The sequence below is a fragment of the Schistosoma haematobium genome, chromosome 5, assembly GCF_000699445.3.
Source record: "Schistosoma haematobium chromosome 5, whole genome shotgun sequence".
Lineage (NCBI taxonomy): Eukaryota > Metazoa > Platyhelminthes > Trematoda > Strigeidida > Schistosomatidae > Schistosoma > Schistosoma haematobium.
In genome coordinates, this window is record NC_067200.1 from 21,844,416 (window position 1) to 21,868,289 (window position 23,874).

At 37.1% G+C, this 23,874-nt stretch overlaps 1 protein-coding gene across 2 annotated transcripts; it reads left to right on the forward strand.

The window, feature by feature from the left end:
- Nucleotides 1–11,804: 11,804 nt before the first annotated feature.
- Nucleotides 11,805–22,287, forward strand: MS3_00009377 (uncharacterized protein; the record flags this gene model as incomplete). Of its 2 annotated transcripts, none has more annotated exons than XM_035733933.2 (3): nucleotides 11,805–12,011; nucleotides 16,671–16,895; nucleotides 21,245–22,287. In XM_035733933.2, the coding sequence occupies 3 exons, from the start codon at nucleotides 11,805–11,807 to the stop codon at nucleotides 21,998–22,000; spliced, it is 1,188 nt and encodes a 395-aa protein (XP_035590259.1). In that variant the 3' UTR covers nucleotides 22,001–22,287. The 2 variants fall into 2 exon arrangements, with proteins under 2 accessions (XP_035590259.1, XP_051065184.1); XM_051217744.1 differs by lacking the exon at nucleotides 11,805–12,011 and adding an exon at nucleotides 14,014–14,075.
- Between the last annotated feature and the right edge of the window lie 1,587 nt (nucleotides 22,288–23,874).

Here is a 23,874-nt window from a genome sequence, read left to right on the forward strand (position 1 = left end):
CAAACATGATGCAATATTACTCTACTCTTGCATGCCAATCGTTTCCCGTTTTCCAGTTAACTACCATGTGATATTAGAACATCAAACAGGGTTACCGGGTATGACGCAGACTTCTTGTCAGTACATTTTTTTTACTGGAGCCTACATCGTTATCAATACCTCTTCTAACAGTCATTCACAGTCTCTCTCATTAACAGCAAACAGTGTGTAGGGGAGTGGCCGTCGATTTCCTAGGGAAATTTGCCGTCTTCTTAGGATTCTCAAGGCCTATGTCTTTTTTGATAAAGTCTTTGACTGTTCTTGTGCTTGATGAACCATTTGTGTTGGTTATGGTTGTTTTCTGTGTATTAAAGCATTTCATTTATGTTTTGTTGGTCTGCTCGTGAACTTTTACCTACGTTCCAGACATTCACACCAAAACCATGGATATCAGTGGCCTAAGAGGATTCTTAGGATACGATGCGTAAGGGTAGACAGTGATATGACTTTTACGTCGGATTACATAGATTAGGTAGTCACATCGTGACAAATCTACGATTTTAGGATTAGGTCTACCAGTAGCAGTATTAATAACGAACCTAGACCGTAATTGTACAGGTACAATATTACTTTACATAATCGTAGCGTCCCACAGCTTTGATTTTACATTGAATTCTCGGGAAAATATACAATGCTTTTGCGGATGGCTGTTGTAGACTAACTGATTTTTTTGGTCTAGGTTTCGGATCATTAATATCCATCTACGTGCGCGAGTGTCTTCATCTGTTCACATTGGCCCTAACGAAGTTAATAGTTATATGAAGATTTTTATTTCTTGAGTACAATTAAACATCAAGGTTTTGCAAAATAAATAATCTTATTTTAATTTTGAATTCAATATCTTATTGAACTTGTGGTTTGTGACGGCAACTAATTCGTACACTAGCTATGCTACTTCCGTAGATAACTCACACTGAATTAAGTTTGGGTATAGATCAGTTGCTCATCTCCCACAATAAATACCTGTCTTAGATTCCATTCAATAATATAAATCACAGATATTGTTCTTAACATCTAGCTGGATTAAATGTAGGATTGTAGTGGCATCGAACCCTAACCACACGATTTTTGAAACCAAGCATATAATTAAAGAAAAAATTATAGTCAACGATTGACACGAAGAGAAAACTAACTATGGAGAATGCGAGAACATTATTTCAATTCACCTGATGGCATGGCTCAGCCTTGCAGACGTGGTCATCCTGTATAACTTGTCGTTAATCACATTAAACATATTGCCCTATATCCAACGTAAACGTGTTTATTAGAAACTCCATACATGTTGTTAACTGTTACCAGTGAAGACATTTGTGTGGCGTCTACGTAAGATCTTACAGATTAGGCAGTCACATCAAGACAAATCTACAATTTAGGATCAGTTCTATTTCTAATATAGTACTAATAACGAAGTGGACCATAATTCTACAGGATAATTTTAGTGATTGCTTATAGTGTCTCTAGAAAACCCTCCAGAATTTCATACGCCTCAATACGAGCATTTTACCTGAACAGCATCATCACGCTCCTCAACGTCACTCCAGAAAAATAATCATCAGGGAGAAAAGTCCAGGTGCTCTTCCTTTCTTTCATTACGAGTTAGTTTTAATTGGAATGCTTGTAGATTTATGGTCTATTATGACATGAGTACTGCTCTAATAATAGACCTAATCCCGAAATTGTGGATTTGTCATGATATAACTGCCTAATTTATAAGATCTTACGTGAAAGTCACATCATTATCTACTTTGACTCATCGTATCGCAATAATTACCAATATATAATGGAGAACACATTCAGGCTGGATATAGAACAATATATTTAATATCAGTAGCAGAAAAATGTACAGAGCGGCAATGCACGCGAGGTTAAGCCATGCCATCTGATCAATTTGAATTCATTTTAATTCAGTGTTCCCGCCTTCTCAGTCGTTGGGTTTTCTCCGCTTTAAATATTGAATATCTATTTTCCTAGTTGTCTCGTGTTCAGCTTTGACGGTTGTGTGGTTAGGGCCCAATCCCTCTACAGATTAAACATCGAGTGATGGTGATGAAGTACTTTCATTCTGCGCCAATTGCTATGGAATGCCTGAACTTTATCATTAACTTGATATTCAGTCTAAGAAAGGTAAAGTAGTATACTTTAATAGCAATCATGATTTTTATCTGCGAGCGGTAAAATCAGGATCATCCGAATATAAACGAGCAATATCCCGTAAATTAATTGCTTTGGTTAAGATGATGAAATGGACATTCAGGCATGATCATTTAGCCCAAGCTGCCAGCTTTGGGGAAATTTTGGGGAATATCCCCAAAATGTTCGTAGCGCATTTTTTCACACTAACATTTCATTTACATAATATAAATAAGCCTCAAAGTAGTAAATTTGAATAAATAAATTTAAATTTTTATGCATTACAGACTTTTGGTGAGGGATAGTCTATCGAATTTCAGGTCTTCTTTTAATACATCAACAAACAGACACGAGACAAAGAGTTGTCGGTTGTAAGCCACTTTTTCAAAGTTCAAAAGCTATGCAGGTGAGTTATTAGCGGTGCAGGTTGGTTGCTGTCTATGTTCAGTCTTAAGTCAATTATTTCTTTCAGAATAATAATAGACAGGTAGATAAGATTGCAAAAAGGCGGGCTGAAGCTGCAAAATACCTGAGGTTGTTTGGCTCATTACAGAAGGTTGAATAAGTTAAAAGCACAGTTTATTAGGAAGTGTCAGTTACCGAGCTGTGACGAAGAGACAGACAATCCAGTTATCGTCACAGAATCGCGTACTACCGTAGCTACAGCGCAGTGGGCTAATATTGTCACAGATACAGCTACTGCTTCATGTAGTTAAGTCCAGCGTTCAGACAACACAATCAGCGGTAGTATCTGTTTAATTATTAAAAAGTTATAGGTTGTGTGATGTCAGAAATGTCTCCAGCCGTTCATCTTTGAATCAAAGAACAGTCAGACAGAAAAGTCATTGAAATGATGAAAGGTGGTTACATAAGCATAAACAAGGCTGATCAAATATTGGACCTTTTTCGTGCAAAAAATACAGAACTTCCAACGTCCGTCCGTAGTTTTCTACGTCCATGCAACGACGTGGAGCCAAAAACCCTGGAATCTGGAACTTACTACCATTTAGGATTGAAGTCAACTTTACTGAGGACTTACGAAAATTGGCTACGTAAAATCCGTTTCACAGAATTGAAGCTGCAATTAAACTGTGATGGTCTAAGTTTGTTCAAAAGCTCTAACCAACAGCTGTGGCCGATCCTAGGTCGCATAACAAGTCTGTAACAGCTTAGGTTGGTTGGTTAAGAGTTGACCCCAAACAACCAAGCATATGTCAAAACAGTATTGTTCAAGTATTCATTCACTTCCTTATTTTGTATAAGCGTTATATTCTTTATTATCTTATATATATATATATATATATATATATATATCAGTTATTGACATAAAATGTCTTTTTTATAACGCTAATGTTAAGTTCCAGGACTTTGTATGGACCACTAATAATAATTGGTTTAACGTTAGCATAGTCGTGATATTCATATTGTCAGTTCAATGTTATGATTACTAAACAGTTCCCTTATAAGTTGTTTAAAATTAGGTATGTGGAATCAATGCGGCTGACATAGTAACCTTACAGTAACGCACTGTACTATATCTTCACGGTTATTGATTCTTAAATGTCAGAAATTTAAAAAAATCTGAATATTGCCAATAAAGATGGGTTATATGATCACACTGAAAAGCATGCTGCAGGAAAAATGGTTAAGTCATTACGTAAGTTTCCTAAACATGAAAAAAATGATGGGAACTTTAATAAGTACTTGACCATGGTTTAATCCAAAATGTTTTGTCTAGAAAACTACTTATTAATAGTAGTATTAATCGTATCAAGCTACTAAACATATCCTCAACCGAAAACTTTTATCGCAGATTCATACCAGGTTGTGCACAATTAATGCAACCTTTGACAGATTCACTTAAAGGAAAACCAAAAGAATTTAAACTGTCTTCTGACGCCATCGAAGCTATTAAACAGCTTAAAGATAAACTGGCTCAAGCAACTACGTTGATATATCCGAATTCACTTTCCCCACTTGCTTTGATGGTGGATGCTTCAGATAAAGCAGTAGGCGGTACCCTTAACCAACTGGTTAAAAACGCCTGGAAACCAATTGCTTTCTTCTCGAAAAGACTCGCTCCGGCCGAAACAAGGTATTCTACCTTCGGGCGAGAACTTCTTGCAATCTACCTGACCATTAAACACTTCCGACACATGTTAGAAGGTAGGGAATTTATAGTGTTTACGGATCACAAACCACTGACGAATGCATTAAAAGCGAGAGCCGATAAATACTCACCTCGAGAAGTCCGACACCTTGACTATATATCACAGTTCACAAGCGATATCCGACATGTCAAAGGTCAGGACAATCAGGCGGCAGATGCTTTATCTACACTAGAAATGAATGTGCTACAGCAGTTCACAGTAAACTTCGAAACGTTGAGACACGAACAAGAGCAGAACCTAGAATTACAAAACCTACTTAAAACAAACAATTCAAGTCTTAATTTAAAACAATTCCCATCACCTATCGATGGTATTCTAATTTATTGTGACACGACCAAGGCAATGCCGCGACCTTTCGTTCCCAAAAATATGCGAAAGCTGATATATAATAACTTTCATTCTTTGTCTCATCCTGGCGCAAAAGCTTCAACAAAACTAATCAATGCCAGATATATATGGCCGAATTTACAGAAGGATGTACACAAATGGGTTAGAGAGTGTTCAGCATGTCAACAATCAAAGATTAATCGTCACACAAATTCACCCATAGATGTTTTCTCGCAACCAGATGCACGTTTTGCCCATGTGCATATCGACTTGGTAGGTCCTTTGCCACGTTCAAACGGTTTTAATTATCTGTTTACATGCATAGATCGATTTACCAGATTCCCTATAGCCATCCCGATAGCGGACATCACAGCGGAAACAGTAGCCAAAGTTTTCATGCAGAACTGGGTAACCATTTTTGGTACACCCATAACAATAACGACGGATAGAGGAGCGCAATTCGAATCCGAACTATTTAATAACTTGGCTAAACTTCTAGGCTCCAATAGGATACGCTGCACTGCATATCATCCTCAGGCTACTGGGATGGTAGAACGTTTTCACCGTCAGCTAAAAACCGCCCTTATATCTCACTCAAACCCCAATCAGTGGACAGAATTCCTACCGTTAGTTATGTTGGGAATACGAACATCTGTCAAAACTGACGCACAGTGTTCAGCTGCGGAACTGGTTTCCGGAACAACTCTGAGACTACCAGGTGAATTTATTAACTCTAATACTAACAGTCAAAAACTTAATTTAGAAAATTATGTAGATCAACTACGGGACCACATGTCTAAAATTAAACCGATTAATACTCGTGAACAATCGCGCGCCGTATATATACCTAAAGACCTAAGCAATTGCACGCACGTCTGGATAAGATGTGACAAAATAAAAGCACCACTCAGTCCTCCATTTGAAGGTCCTTTCAAAGTTGTCTCAAGAAAATCTAAATATTTCGTGGTAGAAAAACATGGAAACATCGACACAGTAAGTATTGATAGGCTAAAGCCGGCTTATCTAGATCATGAACCACCATACGTGTTGTTAGATCGTTTAACTGACAAATCCATTACGGAATCGAAATGTAAAGATGATAAATCTTTACAAATGACTAAAACGGTTCGCTGGGCACATCCGATCAGTCAGTCAAGGATGTTGACAGTTTCGGCTGCAGGATAAAATCTAACCACGCAGCTAATCACACCCTGCATTTACTTAAAAATTTTTTTTCCCTCATTCCGCCTCACCTACAACTCCCCAGACCTTTTACCTTTGATATATACGTGTTATGTTAAATATTTTTTTTTTAAATACTGGACACATAAGCTAGGTATTCCGAAACGATGGCTGAGGATCTTAATCAAACTCATACAACTAACACTGGCAAATACAACGAATTCAAAAAGCAACCCAGGCGAGTTTTATAATTTCTTTTTCTGGTTAATTAACTATGTTAGCTGTACTTCTTATATATTTATATACATTTTTCACGTAGACTGGCTATACATATATACCATATGAACTACTTCTAAAAGTTTTCGGTTGAGGATATGTTTAGTAGCTTGATACTATTAATACTACTATTAATAAGTAGTTTTCTAGACAAAACATTTTGGATTAAACCATGGTCAAGTACTTATTAAAGTTCCCATCATTTTTTTCATGTTTAGGAAACTTACGTAATGACTTAACCATTTTTCCTGCAGCATGCTTTTCAGTGTGATCATATAACCCATCTTTATTGGCAATATTCAGATTTTTTTAAATTTCTGACATTTAAGAATCAATAACCGTGAAGATATAGTACAGTGCGTTACTGTAAGGTTACTATGTCAGCCGCATTGATTCCACATACCTAATTTTAAACAACTTATAAGGGAACTGTTTAGTAATCATAACATTGAACTGACAATATGAATATCACGACTATGCTAACGTTAAACCAATTATTATTAGTGGTCCATACAAAGTCCTGGAACTTAACATTAGCGTTATAAAAAAGACATTTTATGTCAATAACTGATATATATATATATATATATTCGTTGGTTTAAATATAACGTAAAATGGAAATTTACTAAACTTGTAGTTTTTTTTCTATAGTAATAATATTCATGTAAACAAAGAACTTATACTTTTCCAATATGGCACTTTGATATATCAATCTGTCCTCTTGTCATTTTTTCTCTCATATGTGCGCGACAAACATCGTATTGAAGGTGGGTCTGGTGAACAAAAACGCAGGCCCCACACGCACTCGAACCTCTGCCCTCCTGAATGCTAGACCGCGTGCTTAACCGTTAAGCCACATCAGACCACGGAGGAAGTGACTTCAATATTTCCTTACACCAATTAATCACTCATAATCATAATGAGTAATAGGACTTACACACTTCTGAGGTGCAAACCAATTCGTTACTTGAATGAATTGACGATATACTGCTTCAATATATCATGCATACCTAAATCAAACAGGAAAAGGGTATTTGACACAACTGTATTTGATTCGTATACTCTACACAATAATTTCTGCTTCTTAACCGTATATTCTTTTCCGTTTTGTGGAGTACTCTGATGCACCCTTGGTTACGCACCTAGTTGTAAAACGCGGTCATCACAGGCTCAAGGTCATGCGTTTGATCGATTTTGTTAAAGGGTCCAACTTCTAGCAAGTTCACCCTTTTACGTATATGCATTACAAAAAAGTATAATTTTTTTTGTTTTCATGGTTTTTCGTGCACAAGATATCTACACTATGTCTATTCTCTTCCAGAATACCAATCCGTTCTGGAGAACAAGCACTTACATGGAACCGAACAATTATCAATTACATTTATGTATTTCCATTTTGTATCTTATTATTTTATGCAGGCAGTGGAGCAGTTCTTCAGGTTTGCTTGATTTTCACCATTACCTTTGAAGTAGATTCTTCTTTACTTTCTACTTGAGGGCGACTCAAGAGGCAGGTGAGTAAACACCTGATAGCCGGTCTGAGCACGGAAAAATCGTACCTCACCAACATGGTGTTGGGTAGCCCGCTCGTGGCACTTCCTCGGATATTCTTATTCCACATTCTCAAACTTTCTCTTGAAAGCACGCAGCAAACCATCGGCGGTAGTTGTAGAAGAAATCACATGCTACAAAATGAGATGACAAGCTAGTAAATGAAGAGACATCCATGGACTATCGTTGACAGCGTCAGTCGTCACTGATTGTAAATCAAACAGTGAGCGAGTTGATAATTTTCCCTTGGGATGAGAAATAGAACTAAGGCGTTTTCGATAGTGAGGTTAATCGAACCGACGTTCCTACGGAAGTCGATTCTAGGGGGAAGCTAATGTAACAGCTTAGGTTGGTTGGTTAAGAGTTGACCCCAAACACCCAAGCATATGTCAAAACAGTATTGTTCAAGTATTCATTCACTTCCTTATTTTGTATAAGCGTTATATTCTTTATTATCTTATATTGAATGTTGAGAGCCTTTGTTTGTCTGAACAGATAATCCCATGCTCCACTGTCACAGCGCTAAGATCGAAATAAAGACCTATTCACTACTTGTCTGGTTTCTTCTATCAATAGCACGAGGGTTACTTTAAGGCACGAAAAGTCCATTATTTAGTAATGTATTCATAGTTGGGATCTACGGTGGTGAAGTAAAACCATCTGATTTCAACGACATGTCAGCAGCACTTATAACTGAGTTACAAGAGTTGCTGACGGTAGGTATTAATGTTGATAAGTTTCACGTACATTTAACAGTTAAATTAGCTGCTGTTATTTGTGACGCTCCAGCCCGCAGTAACGTCAGATATGTTGTTGGACATAACGCTACCGCTAGCTGTGACAAATGTCAGGTTTTAGGGACGCGAATGGGTGGTCAAATAACTTTCCCCAATGGTGAACACGACTTATTTCATTATGGAAGGGGCTAGCTATTAAGCGACTTAATAGGATGGATCAATCTATTATCGCATCAATAAGTGATGCACTAGACTTATGTAGACAGCACACTACATGCGACTTTCAACGGAAATGTCGTTCACCTTATGAAGTTTCTGTATGGAAAGCCACTGGATGTCGATTGTTCTTATTATACTTAGGAGCTGTAGTTCCTCATAATAGGTTACCACTATCAATGTACAGAAACTTCCGGTCACTGTCCTTGTCAATATATTTATTATCGCACCCTAAGTTACACACCACATTAGCAAATAGTGTTCGGGTACATATTAACAACTTCTTGTAAAGTTACGAAAAGTGTTACGGTAGCGACCAATTATTCTACTATGTCCATAGTTTAAAGCACATTGTAGAGGACGTTATAGAGCATGGAAGTTTAGAGTCGTTCTCTGCTTTTCCTTTTGAATCATACATGAGGAAAATTAGGCGTTCAGTACACTGCGGATTTGCTGCGGCTAAACAAGCCGCACAGCGATATGCCGAAGAGGTTTACTTTCAAAGTATACTGAATCAGGATATAGCTGACAATGTCACTGAGCCTGAGGTAACTGATGATTCTTCCAAGCAAATCGTCAGTTACAGGAACTCAAAGCTATCTACCACAAGGCCGGACAATGTAGTTATCGCCAATGATCGGCCAGGGTTCGTCACACAAATAGCTGATGGAGGCCTTATTAGGTTCCGGCCATTCCATAATCCTTCCGATTTATATACCTATCCTTTTCCCTCCAGTAATATTGATATGTTTAAATGTTCTACCTTAAGCCACGAATGCACGTGGGTAACACTGACATACTTTGTAAGTGCATGTGTATGCGCACACAACACCATGAGGTTATTATCCCTCTTTTGCATACATTCGAGTAGCAGATGTGACATCATTTCTCAAGGACTGTTGCAAATATAGTACTACATGCAGTTAGTGTCTGTCGGTTAGTACTTTGGCGTAGTCCATCAGGAAGTGTTCAAGAATGTAATCAATTTTCAATTCGTCGCGCTGACAAGCCGAAAAGGTAAATTGTTCAACTTATTATATCACTTGTGTTAGGACTGTCAAACGAAAAAATACTGATTATTTATACACCTCAGAAGAACTAGAGGTTGCTGAGGTTGAGGCTGGATTCGCCCCGGTGGAATTTCCAGCTGTCAACATTTTGATGGGGAACTTTTCTCTGATTGCGAGGTTCATACCTACTTTATCAATACTCATATAGTAAATGGTTCAAATGGTTCAAATGGTTGTGGACGGAATAGAAGAAGCTTTCGCTTAACAGGCTTCCGTGTCTAGTAGCAGGGGATCACCAAATCCTCAAGGCAGGAACCTAGGTATGTTAACAATAAAAGAGGAAAAGAGATTGGTAAATCATAGTGTGATGCTGTTCTTGGTCCTTAAGAATAGGTCAAGTTGCCTCTTGAAGGACTCCTGAGAAGTCGCTTGGACTAGCTCGGCTGGCAGCGAATTCCAGCTTTTGACAACTCTTAAGGAGTAGAAATTGTGTCTACATTCCGTCTTGCTATGTTGTGTTTCCAGTTTCTGGGTGTTACCCCTTAGGTTATTATTCGAACTAAGCTTAAGTAGGTGTTTAAGAGGATGTCCAGAAGTGTTAAGAATACTATAAGCCATTAATAAATCACCTCTAAGACGCCTATATTCTAATGGGTAAAGGTCTAGTGAACGGAGGCGTTCTTCGTAAGGCTTAGACTTGAGTCCTCGAACTGATTTCGTGGCTCGCCGCTGGATACGCTCCAAAGTGACCTTGTCCTTTTGGAGTGAGGGGGGAGTACTATGTTTCCGTACTCTAAATGGGAACGGGTGAAACTATTCAAGATTGTGTGGAAAGTTCTTCTGTCAAACTGGCCAAAAATGCGCCTCAACGTTACCAGTGCAAGGTTTGCTCGGAAGGCATTTTTGTCACAGTTAGCGTAAGACTTTAAGTCATGGGGCACCAGGACTCCTAAATCTTTTTCGACTTGGGATACTACTAGAGAGGAGTTTCCTAAGTTGTAACTGTAGTTTGCAACATGTCGCAGATGGACTACTTTACACTTTGAAGTGTTAAAGGTAAGTCCATTATCGTATGCCCAACTTTGAAGTCGAGTCAGATCCTCCTGAAGTGCCTGTGTATCGTCTTGGTTGCGTATCTCTCTCCAAAGTTTCACGTCGTCGTCGAAAAGTAATAAATCTGACGCTACCTGTTGAGGAAGATCATTTATGTAGATCAAGAAGAGAAGAGGCCCTAGTACTGAACCCTGGAGGACCCCACTAGGACATTCCATAGCCTGAGATAAAGTGAAATTAACCCTAACCTTAAAGTGTCGATTTTTTAGGTATGAAGTAAGCCAATCGATTAGGGGTGGTTTGATACCTAGTCGTTTGAGCTTGTTGATAAGACACAAGTGGTTAACCTTATCAAAAGCTTTTGAGAAATCAAAGTAAATGACATCAACCTTTCCCTTGCAATCGAGGATGCTTGTCCATCTGTCCACCGCGGTCAGCAGGTTGGTTATACAAGAGTAACCCTTCCTGAAACCATGCTGTTGGGGTGAGAAGAAATTTAAGGACAGTAGATAGTCATTTAAACCGTCGCATATCAGGGACTCCATGAGTTTTGAAGGTAATGACAGAAGAGCCACCGGCCGATAACTTGAAGGTTCATTGCGTCGACCACCTTTGAAAATTAGTGTGATGTGAGCCAACTTCCAATTTTCCGGTAATTTGCCTCGGCTAAGCGAGTGAGAAAACATCACGCTGAGCGGCGTTGCCAGGATTGAGGCTGCCTCCCTCAGTATGGCAGGATGAACCGTATCCGGGCCAGGAGAAGTGTCTAGTCTCATGTGCTGCAATTTCCGGAACACCAAGTCAGCGCTTAGGTCCACTTCAGAAAGTCCTGTGGAATTGCAGATGAAACTGTCGTCAGTAAAGTTGATGTCAGCCGGTTGAAATGTTTGAGAGTAATGTGCCGCCAGAAGGTTAGCGGCGTCGCCATCTTTGTTGGTCGGGCCGTTAAGACCTACCAGTTGAGAAACTCCTCTTTTGGCTTGACGAAGTAGTTCATCAAAAGCTGACGTATCATCACCACCACTTCCACCAACGTCGACGGAAGTTGATAAACCGTAAGTTGCATTTACTGTATTCCTTATAACAAAAGTTTGTGCGATGATACAAACAAAATGTCAAGATCGCTCCTGAAATCGGTCAGTGAGCTGTCTACGAAAATAGACAAAATGCTATTTTTGTATGAACGCTTAGCCATGGGTGTAACTGACAGGCGTACAGAGGAAATGTATAGTGATGCTATACATTTCCCATTAAAAACGCATGAGGAGTTGCGTTCTTTAGAGGCAGCAATAGAAAACCAAAAATACCGGGATCATTTCGTAAGTTGTAAGAGGTGTTTCGATAAATTTTAGGTGGCAAGATTATGCAACGTAATGTATGATGATCCTCGGAAATCTTCGCAATAACTGAAGTTCACTTTGGGGATTTCCACAAACCTCGCCGGATGATAATTATCATTGTATTTATCACTATTATCACTGTAATTTAATTACTGTTAGGGTTTATTACTTTGTGATCAATACTTAAAGTGATACAACTTTTGTCTTGTCCGTTTCCCTTTCAGTTGGCTTCGCAGGCTTTATCAGACGTAACTGTAAGTTCTTTGTTCGCATTATTAAGAACATTGTCACACTGTTGGTACATCATCGACCTTTCACATATCTTAACACGTTATTATACACTAAAAATTTCCGCAAAATGGACCAAATTTTCCCCAAAGTTGGCAGCTTGGGAGTACAGTGATGTTTGGCTTACCTTTTACCAGGAGGACTTGGCCGAAAACAGGGATATGCTCGCCAGTTGTCAAGTTTCGACGGTGGCGTTACAGTCACTGTTTATATGAATGAGATAGATCAAAAGTCTTTTATATGTAGGTGTTCTAAAACCCCTACCCTAGAGTGAATGAAGACAATCTTTATGGCCAAAAACAGCTGATAGTTCTAATTCTTCAGAGAAAGAGATTAGCTGCACAACTTTGTTGTCCATACGTTGTTGTACTACCGCCTACTACTGCCTAATCCATAAGATCTTACGTGAATGTTACATCACCGTCCACATCAACTCATCGCATCGTAACAGTCACCAATACATGATGGGGAACACATTCAGGCTGGATATAGAACAATATATTTAATATGAATAAAAGATATAAGATACATTCAACAGGGATCACGCCTGCAAGTTCGAGCCATGCCATTCGATCAATTCGAATTCATTTTAATTAATTGTTCCAGCCTTCTCAGTCGTTGGGTTTTTCTCTGCGTTAAATATTGAATATCTACTTTCCGAGTGGTCTCGTGTTCAGCTTTGACGGTTGTGTGGTTAGGGCCCAATGGCACTACATGCTCTCCCATCAGAAGTGACCACAGCCCTCTTAGTGGATAGCTTTAAGAAGAGGCTTGATAAACACGTACTCACCCATAAAGTGCCATCTTCCGCTTGTATCAATTGTGCCTGATGCATGTCTTGTAGACTGCCTGCTGTCATCGTTATTACATATCAGTAGCTACATTCTATCTCGCTTATTACAATCTCAGTTTCCCCTTTTATCCTTGCACTTCCGTCTGCTCTCACGGTTGGCATTAAACACCAATCAACTCACTTGATCACTCATTGATTGGGACAATCGTCTTCCCCCAGTATTCGGATTTTCTCTTCGTTTTATACATTACAACCAGCCAGCCAACTTGCTGCCTAGTAATGAACATTACCAAATTCCTGGAACTGTGTTGAAATAACAGGACGTGTGTGCCAAAATTAGTCTGTCGATATGGGCTAATAATAAAGATATTTGGTACTGAATGCCTTGTCCTTATCCACATGATGTGTTTTTTAAATAGGGCTAGTTCGAATCCGACAGAACGTAACTGGTTTACCGACTTATTTTTTGTTTGAATTCGAAGAATTGCTTTTCTTAATAAATACAATTGAATTATGTGAGCTTGTTAAGTCGACCCACCAATTTTTGCTCTAGGTTTCGTTCCTCCTAACGCAACTGTGAGCACTCCCGTAGTACACAAAGTACTTTATGGCTAAACGCGAACCGCTACACTGAGACTGTGGTTAAGCCTTCAATAGTCGGCTGATGATAAAAACTGGAGCTTGCATGATAAAAACTTCTCTTATTCCATCCACAAAAATTTTATAGGGCCAATGATTTACAAGTGGAAGGGTTATTGTAAGAAATAAAAAGTCATATGTTTTCATGTGGATCACAGAATTAGTATAGAATCTCAAATAGTTTTAAGCTAGCTTTTCAATCAAAATTTATCACATTAGTAAAGAATTTGTAGAAATTTTAACTTTGTTTGTTTTTGCAGCCAGGAGTCTGCAGTTTTAAATAGCAGTTCTTATATTTCCGTGCATCCATTACTTTCCGTTCAGTAAGTATTTACGCTGTGCTGGCGCTAAAGAATACTGACACAGAAATATACAGCAACATCTCTGAATTTATATACATATATGACCTATTCAGCAACTCCACGTATACTACATACTATAGTGTGTATATATGCATGGAGTTGCATTGTACTACAACGCAGTATATATTATAAATTGAGTCTATTAGTATTTTAATTGTGAGGCTGTTCAAATGAGAGAATTCATTTGATATGGATCCAAATTACTCGATCTTTTCAGATTCGCGGATTTTGCATTTAATGCAATTGACTTTTCTTATTTTGGCCATTAATAATCATGGTCACCGTTGGCTAGTTAAGCACAATATTTTATGTAGTTTCATGCAGAAATTAAGTGAACCGTTAGTATTCTTTTGCATGAATTTAGAGGCTCTGTAGTTGGCCATATGGTGAAACCATTGGTGAGCAGTTGGCTTTCAGTGCGCTGTCGTCCTAAAGTTCTAAGTGAAACTTTGGAAGTGGTGCTTGGTTGTTGATGTACTTTTGATCAATCTTGTACGAATTGGCTTCCAAGCAATGTTTTTATAACCTAACTAACCTGGTCAAATCACCCCTACGGTTCAAACCTCTGAACATCACAGCACCTTAAAATCCAGTGACAGTTATCTCATAACTATATAATGTGTACTTGCAAGTGCTGATGATGCGTTACCATCAATAAGTCGCTGAAAGTATTTAGGAAAGTAGTTTGCCAATCTTATTCTGAGAATATGAGGACACGAATGATATTCAAAACAAAAGATAGAGAGTATTGTCTTCATTTACATCGGAGGATCAAACAAATTCCTTTAGAAATAATTGATTACTATTGTCAAATGATCATATGATGTAATATATTCAGATGCATGTAGGGGTAAAACATAAATATGACCGCCCAAAATTTTAAGGCACATCACCTGTGATACCTAACCTTTATTATTTTACTGAGCATAGATCACTATAATGAGTTACCACAGCCTTCTTACATCAAAAAGTTTTATCAACCACGAATTACTAGTACAGTAACCATAATACTTTAAAGAAAGTCAAACGTCTTGGCTTTATTTGAGTTTGATTCCGCTGTCTTTATTTTTCTAATGTAAGGAAAGTCATATGCTCGTCTTTTGGTTTACGCGACCAAATGACGGCACTTTTATATCTGTTCTTGACCAACGCACTCCATCTTTAACAACACTGTTGGTTGTGTAATGTAGATTTTAGAAGTGTTTTTTACATTTTGGTGCTCTTTTGGTTTGTCGTTTTATTTCACTAAGACTACAATAGCCGATGTGGTAATCATGCAATGGATATAGTTATTATTCCTTTGAATGTGATCTTCAAGTCGTCCCAAACCTTTTCAATTGCCCGTCGTATGTTAGCAGACTAATTTTACAATAAAATACTTTATGATCATCAAGATGTTTATGTTCAATATATTCAAACGGGAGAAGAACAATCAGACAAAATTGTGTATTATAAACCTAAAATACACCTAACTCTATTCACTCATTAATAGTGGAAAGTCGAATGTCGATAACATCGTGAATATGCTGCATGGAAGCATTTTAAGTAACCTACCCAGTACAGGATTATGACTTAAAGTATGGTTGTTATATATTATTTTTGTGATATAGATTGTGCGGGGTATCGGTTCTTTCTCCAGACAGGTCTAATATAAAACGCTTAGGATTTCTGAAAAACCGCTTATTATATTCATGCACGTCTCAAAGGTATTGTCTTCCAAGTCATCGATACCCAGAAATTCAGTTTTCATGATTGTTATTGTTCATATTACCTCTTTTAAGCCACCATTCTTGAACGTATTTGTAAATTAAAATCTTAAGTTTTCAATAGTTTACAAGTTGTCAACAAGTTTAAGTCTCTCCCGATTCCGGTTTTTACACCTTCTCCCATGATACGTATATTCGAAAATCCTGACTTAATAAAATGTTCTAACTAAGTGATAAACATTTAATTGTTATAGAACTGGGAAACGTTTGTCTTCAGTTATTGATGCCAGATTTTACATTGCGTTCACTGCTAAAATTACATTATGATCTAATCAATGTGTTAACTACTGGATATGTATTGATTTTTGTGATCATTAGATTTTAAGTTGTATTTGTGATTATCGGTGGTTTTTTATACACTGCATAGATCTAAAAAGGACTGGTATTACCCTATCAATCGTTCTTAAGCTCACTAATGTGTGATTAGGTGAACTTTTGTAGTGTGACTACATTTTATGTTTATTTAGCACAATAGACCAAAAGATTATTACTGAACTTCGCCTGCTTTTTTCCTAGATGTTTTAGATTCATATATTGTTTCCCGGATTTTCGTAGATATTTAAGTTTGTATTTTTTCTGCTAGCGAGCTGTTTAAGCCATCCATTTTGAGTTTGAATTTACTAACGCTGATGAAAACTACATGTGCTAGAAGCTCATCATGAACAGTGATTGTGGAGTTCTGTAAACCGTCAAGCAAATTATATGCGCAAAGTTAGTTGTGCTAATCGTTGAAGTTTTATTTAAAGGATTAATACAATTGTATTAAATACTTATGATCTTTTATTTATAGATGTCTTCTGTGAAGGATTGTACATGTGACAAGTTAAACTCTTTCAAAAGTCCATGGTGTGATGCTGACTGTTTTGTTGTAATCACAGGTGCAAGTCGTGGATTTGGTCGGGCGTTCGCTGTGGAGCTAGTAAAGTCAATGTCATCTGGGGAAGACCATGCTGCTTCCTTAAATGTTTTACTAATGGCTCGTGATGTTAATGCTCTTCGTGTAACGGAGTCTGAGGTGAGTTTATCTTTAGAAGTTTCTTCTCTCATGTAACCAATATGATTAGAAATTGTCTAGTTGATCATAGCAATCCAGGCTTAACAAAAGAATGTCATTTGATGTATAAAAGGATAAAAAAATGTATGTAAATACTCTCTTATATCTTATGAATCAACATGCTGTATTAATAAGTCAGTCATTGTTGGGTATATTGAATCCTTAAATACAATATCTGAAGAAAGCAAGTGTAAGATCATATATTGATTTAACGCAATTTTTTTTACCATGCGGCTTCTGTTCAATATGACATCTAATTGTATTAATTTTGTGTTGCAGTTTAACAATAAGCAGTGATTACTGAGTATAATCTGTATACAATGAAATAAATCTAAACGTCAATTGATCTTATTTGGTTTTTACGGAATAAGTCTTCCGTATATGTTTTATCTCTTGTAGTACCTCAGGTTAGAAGACAAAAGAGCTGTTGTATACTGATATCAAAATGTAGTCAAGATTTATTGCTTTTATCACAGACATCTCAATCAGCCATTATCATTGTAGAACCTGATACAAATGTATGCCGATTCACGTTAAACAACGTAAGAAAACAATTAATCTAAATTGAGGCAGAAATCTTAACCATTTAGTTGAAAACATTACACTCCCTGTCCTTCCTTAAACTAAGAGATTAAAATCACTTCATATCTTTCTTTCTACGAACTAATTCTTTCTTCCTATACTATATCCTTATTGCAATCTTCCTTCTATATATTACCATCTTTGACCTAACCACTCCTATGAATCCGCTGTTCATCTTGCTGTGCTAATGAGGTATGGCAACCTGGACCGATGCACATATGTGCCTGGTCCTACGTTGTAGCTGACTGACTGACTGACATCAGTACAGAAGGGTAAAATTAACAACATGAGTAAGCAACGAGTAAAGACGATAATAGTATCGATATATGTCAAAGAGAATGATTAAATATAAAGAATACAGTTCGAAAAAGAATGGATGAAAAGAGTATTTTGAAGGTATATTGAACCTAAAAATCTCAAGCAAATAAGGTATGTCAGACAGCCAAACACCACACAGACGACTGTTAACGAGGATCCACCCTAATAGTGCTTGTTCTGTCCTCGTACTTATTGCTATGCCTACACCTGCCGATTCACGAGAACTAGCCATCGGGTCGCCAGATACATGGAGGGTGTATCTCGTTGGCTCTCCGTTTCGGCAAGATGAGGTCCAAAGGTTGACCACACTAGGATTCTGTATGCGTGTTTCGGAGACACAGCACATATCAATGGTACGAGATTCTAGGGTTTTAGCCAAGGAGGCCTATTGACCGATTTGACATAGGGTGCGTACGTTGAAGGCTCCAATGTGTAGTTTGGAGCGAGGTTTCAGTAGACCTGGGACAGTGTTTTGCTCACTAGAATCGTTGGCTATGGTGACACTTGAGGTGGAAGCGAAAAGAGAAAGTTTATGGTTGAAAGTCGATGTAGGACGATTAATACGAATTGAAGAGGGAGGTTGATTATGAAACTATATCTATATCAATTGGTTGGTCAGGTTTTATAGTTATGTACACTTTAATTGGTTTATAACAAAATATCACTAATAATGTTGTTTTGTTGTGTGTATATCTTTAGATAATATCCTTTGTATAAGTTATGTGTACTATATGAAAACGGACAACTGAACTTTAAACTTTGTTCAAGATACGCTGAGCAATAACAGAGGAGAGTAGATAAAAAATTCTTCATATGCCTTATTTTTCTCCTTTCAAATTTATTTCTTTCGATTATACCCCTTGAATAACATCTTCAAACTGTAATCTTTCAGATAACTGCTTATACTTTTACTACCTCTACCACTACAGGATTTGGATCGACAACTGCATCTCTGTTCTAATGTGGTATGGCAACTCGGACTGATGTACGTACGTACGTACGAAGTTCTACGTTGTTGCTGACTGTAGATAAAAACAAGATAAAAGCTAATTAAGATTGAAACGTTCCATTGTGCAAATGAAATTATTTTCTTTATGTTTCGTATTTTTTACGAAGTTAATACGTAGTTCTTTTTTATTCCTGTTACCGTATCTATGTCTTGTTAACTTGTAGTCAGTCAGTAACAACGTAGAACTTCGTACGTATGTACATCAGTTCGAGTTGCCACACCACATTAGCACAGAGGTGCAGTGGTCGATTCAAATCCCGTACTGCTAGATGTAGTTAGGGTTTGAAGATGTTATTCAAGGAGTATAATCCAGTGAAATAAATTTGGGAAGAGAAAAACGAAAGGGACATGAAGAAGTCAGATTGGAATTTGGGAGAACACAAAGAGTGGATGCACCTGCGCCATTGCATAACTTGTAGTCATCATCCATGAATCTTTGTTGACATTCTAGAAGCCTTTATTCAAGAATTCTTTACATGGATATATTAATCATTTGTGGACTTTCCGTTCTAGTTAATTGTTTTGGTTATTAAAGTGGAGCTTTCAAAAACTTACTATTCCTGGCCATTTATCCCATAACTTTATCCTCTGTTCCCATTTTTTATATGAAATATTGTTATTCCACTATGTGGGTCGTACATTCTTTATCCTGATACTCTGTTGCACTGAAAGCTTTATGACAAAGTAGTTTTTAGTACGAGCTAAACGGCCAATGCTGCTGTCAAGGTCTTTCAAATATAATACTCAAAAGACATACATAATAGATGATGGTGGTTGGTAGAAACAAAATATTTGAACGGATGCAGTGACTATTAGATTAACCGTCTAAAGGAGTGCAAGTGTCACACTTAGTCAGTTGGTTAGTTTTGTGCAACGTAGAAACTGATATATATGTACATCAGTTCAAATTGTCATACCATATCAATACAGCTAAGTAAAGTTATTAAGAGAGATGTTAGATTAGTGGAAGCAGTAACAATATCGGTGGTAGAGGAGAAGATTAGGCATAGATATAGTTAACCGAGGTAAAAGAATGAGTTCATCGGATAAAATTCGTAAGATAGTTAAAATACTTAAGATCTAAGGTAAAACAATACGTAATGCACGGAATGTCGAGTCACCTAGACTAATGGCTACATTGCAATTTGGTCGATAGCGTTTTATCTGCATTAAGAAGGACCTGACACACATGAAATTGATCACTACCCAATGATCAATCAATTGTGAATACATCTCAGTCATACAGGAGGTCAGTTGCGGCCCGGATAGCCCAGTGGTAACATTTCTGACTGTGAAGCTGGGTGATTTATTTTATTTAAACACATAAACATTGGTACAAGAAAACACCAAATAGTTATGCGCCACACAACTCATTCGATTTGTATGAAGGCTGGGATACTGCTCGTGTGCCCAAACCGAAGCAGGTGGTTTCTTAGGAGGCCGCACCCCGAGCCTTCGACCTAAAGGTCCAACCCATAAAACAATGGGGGAATGTCAGAAGATTCTGTCCTATGGTAGCCGGTGATCAACGATTGGTTCGTACTCCAATTGTTCCTTCAGGATCATGGAGCTCATGTGTACGATTGGTTTAGAATGAGGGTTTTCCAACTCCCATAGGTGGATCCTCCATATCCATAAACCCTGTTAAAGTGCCGGACATTCGCTTTTCGTCCTCTCGATTTCTTAAAAAACAGTAATGTCGCGAGAAGGCAGTGAGTAATACTTCCCTGGCAGTGGTTGTGTGTACGTGACCATGTGAAAATATTTCGAGACGGAGAGCCGACTCTCCCCACTCTCGGCCATACCAGGGCATTTGGGGGCTGGGTGACATGGGACCGGATCCGTCAGGAGCACCATTTCCCCCAAGATTACAGGTACATCTTGCTGACAAATGCCAAATAGCACGAAACCCGGGTACAGGATCTCCTGTTGAATACCCTCAACCATCATCTTAGCTATTTATTTATATTACTTATTATCAACCATAATGTCTAATAAATAAACGAATTGGTAGGTGCAAACTACTTGGTTGGGGTCCACGAGACTATCGTAACCAATGGTTGGAGATTCTGGGTGACATGGCTCAGAATCGATCACAATGGTGTAGGTGTATACACATTCTGTCTTCCTTTAAACTATGCGGTTAAAATCGCTTCATGTATTTCTCTCTACCAACCAATTCTTTCTTCCTGTACTATATCCCTATATACAATCTTTCTTTTATATATTACCTACACCGAATCCGGTATTCAGCTTGTTGTGCTAACGAGGTATGGCAACTTGGACCGATACATATATGTGTCTAGTCTTACGTCGTAGCCGACTGACTGATTTAAATTTATGTAAATGATTCAATGCTTTCTTTCTCCCTTTCTTTTTTTTCTCTTAAATTCTTGCACAGATGTATGCTTCATTATCAACTAATTCTAAAATGAAATTAACTATACTAGTATCAACATCATCACTTGATATGTCCAATGCTAATAAAGATAATTTATTAAATGATTTAAAACCATTATTTCAATTAAATTCATTATATCCTATTCAATCTAATATAAAATGTCAATGGAATATGCTTGTACATAATGCAGCTACATTAGGTAATATCAAGTCGAAATCATATGAATGTTATAATATTGATATATTAGATACATATTATCATACTAATTTAACTGCACCTATCTTATTAACAAATTTATTTATAGAATATTTTATCACTAATCATCAACCTATTACTATAGTGAATATATCTAGTTTAACAGCTATTCAACCATTTCCATATATGTCAGATTATTGTATTGGTAAATCAGCTAGAGAAATGTATTTTAAATGTTTATCTATAGATAATCCATCATTAGCTATATTAAATTATTCTCCAGGACCATTAAATACAAATATGTTAACAGAAATCATAGAAAATCATGGTCATCTAGATACACGTATTCAATTTAATAATATGAAATTAAATCATCAAATTATTGAATCAAATGAATCAGCTCGTGTATGTATTGGATGGCTTAAAAAACAAATACCAATAGATCCATCTAATATAAATTCTATACCGAAATTAATACATTGTTTAATACATGATAAAGAGTATACAAATTTATGGTTAGGTATACATTTAGATTATTTTGATGCTGTTGAAAAAGTTTAAAGAAGAAGAAGAAGAAGAAGAAGAAAAAGAAAAATGCACCAACATTGTCGACGATGAGATTGTGAATTTCATAACTTCTCAATTCTATCATCAGAAGTGAATGATATATTCATATAAGTGTCAACTATTCTATATTATGAAGTAAGTATTTATTCTGTTGTCATCTTTCCCGTTTTTGTTTTGTTATTGCCAATTCAGCTTTATGTGTGTGTGTGTGTGTATGAATTCTTGATCTATGTTACATCGTGTTATACTTATATCTCTAATAAAAGGTTAGCGATCTAAAATATAGTTTCTTTTTGTGTTTTTCATAAATCAAGAATGTTTAAAATCCACTTTTGTTCTATCCTATTGTAATGGTCAATAATCAATATAATCTTTAAACTTCGTCCTGATAACCATCTTTATAGATAACGCTCCAACCTGTGTATTAATCAGAAAGCGAATACGAAGTGTTGATTACGTTTATTATTGCATCATCCACAGATCACCAAAATTAAACGTGAAAGGGTAGTGCTGAAAAGCAAGCGGTTAAGTGATTGGGCATTCGAGTCAAATGAACGAGTGAGTGAACAAGATAAAATGTACATATATATACATGGTGAAATGAATGAATCATCAAATCAATTAAGCGGCCCTCAAATGTACTGATACGGCTGGTAGTGGAGAAAGTCAGCTCTCTCGAAATGCTCTCACATGGCCATATGCATATAATCACTGCCTTCTCGCCGTGAGGGTGTTGTTTACGCCATTGTGAGGAAGAAAAGCGATTATGCGTTGCTTTAACGGTGCTGATGGATACAGAGGATCTACATAGGACAGTTGAAAAAACCTGATTGCAAACAATTGGTGGACATGGGCTCCAGGATCCTGAAGGAACGGATGGCATATGAACCAATCGTTGGTCACCGGCTACCATGTGACTGTATCTCCTGACGTTGCCCCACTATGTTGTGGATCAGATCTTTAAATCGAAGGCTCCGAGTGTGTCCCCTTAGAAAACCACCTGCTTCGTTCTGGGCACCCGGGCAGTATCCCAGCCCTCACATAAATCGAATAATTTACGTAGCGCATATTTGATGTCCTCTTGTACCAATGTTTATGTTATCTATTAAGTGACTGATAGTAAGGATAGCAGGAAATAAACAATGCTCAAGCATACATATTCATACAAGTGCAACAATAATTAAGGTACAATGGTATAGATAACTTGTCATTGTACGAATGACTCTGTCCGTCGAATAAGTTAACAAAAAGGCTTAATCAAATCAAATGTAAACAAACTCAATTGCACGTGAGCTGCTATATTCGTCTTTTGGAAGCTTACAAAACACTTAATGTATTTTTCAAATCTGTCATTACTTGGATGTATATTCAATTATGTAATATCGAAGTTTATTGGTATACTGGATCGAATAACTATTTTTATTGCTTTAGCTCAAAAAAATAGTAGAAATTCTCAGATTTATCCAAAACTCAATTATAGTAGTTACGAACAAACCAACATTAAAAGGCAAAACATACGTGAATATATATTACTGAATGTAAAGAAATTGAGCAATAGTTATTTCTGAAGCATTTATCGGTTATTACAAACACTACAACTAGTCATTGGATTTTCAGCTGATCAGTATAAGTTTTTGTAATCAATTCTGAACTACATTTCATATATGAAGATTAGGGTAACTGCTAATCAACTCCTGATATTGGAATATATTTAGGATGGAGTTTGAACCTGAAGTGTACGAGTTTAAAGCTGAGAATCTTGAATGCTCATCAATCACTTCATACATAGCTCAGGAGTATATTAGTCTCACTTGCTACTTTTCACGATAAAGTTGAACGAATAGTTGATTAGAGAATAGAAATGTGAT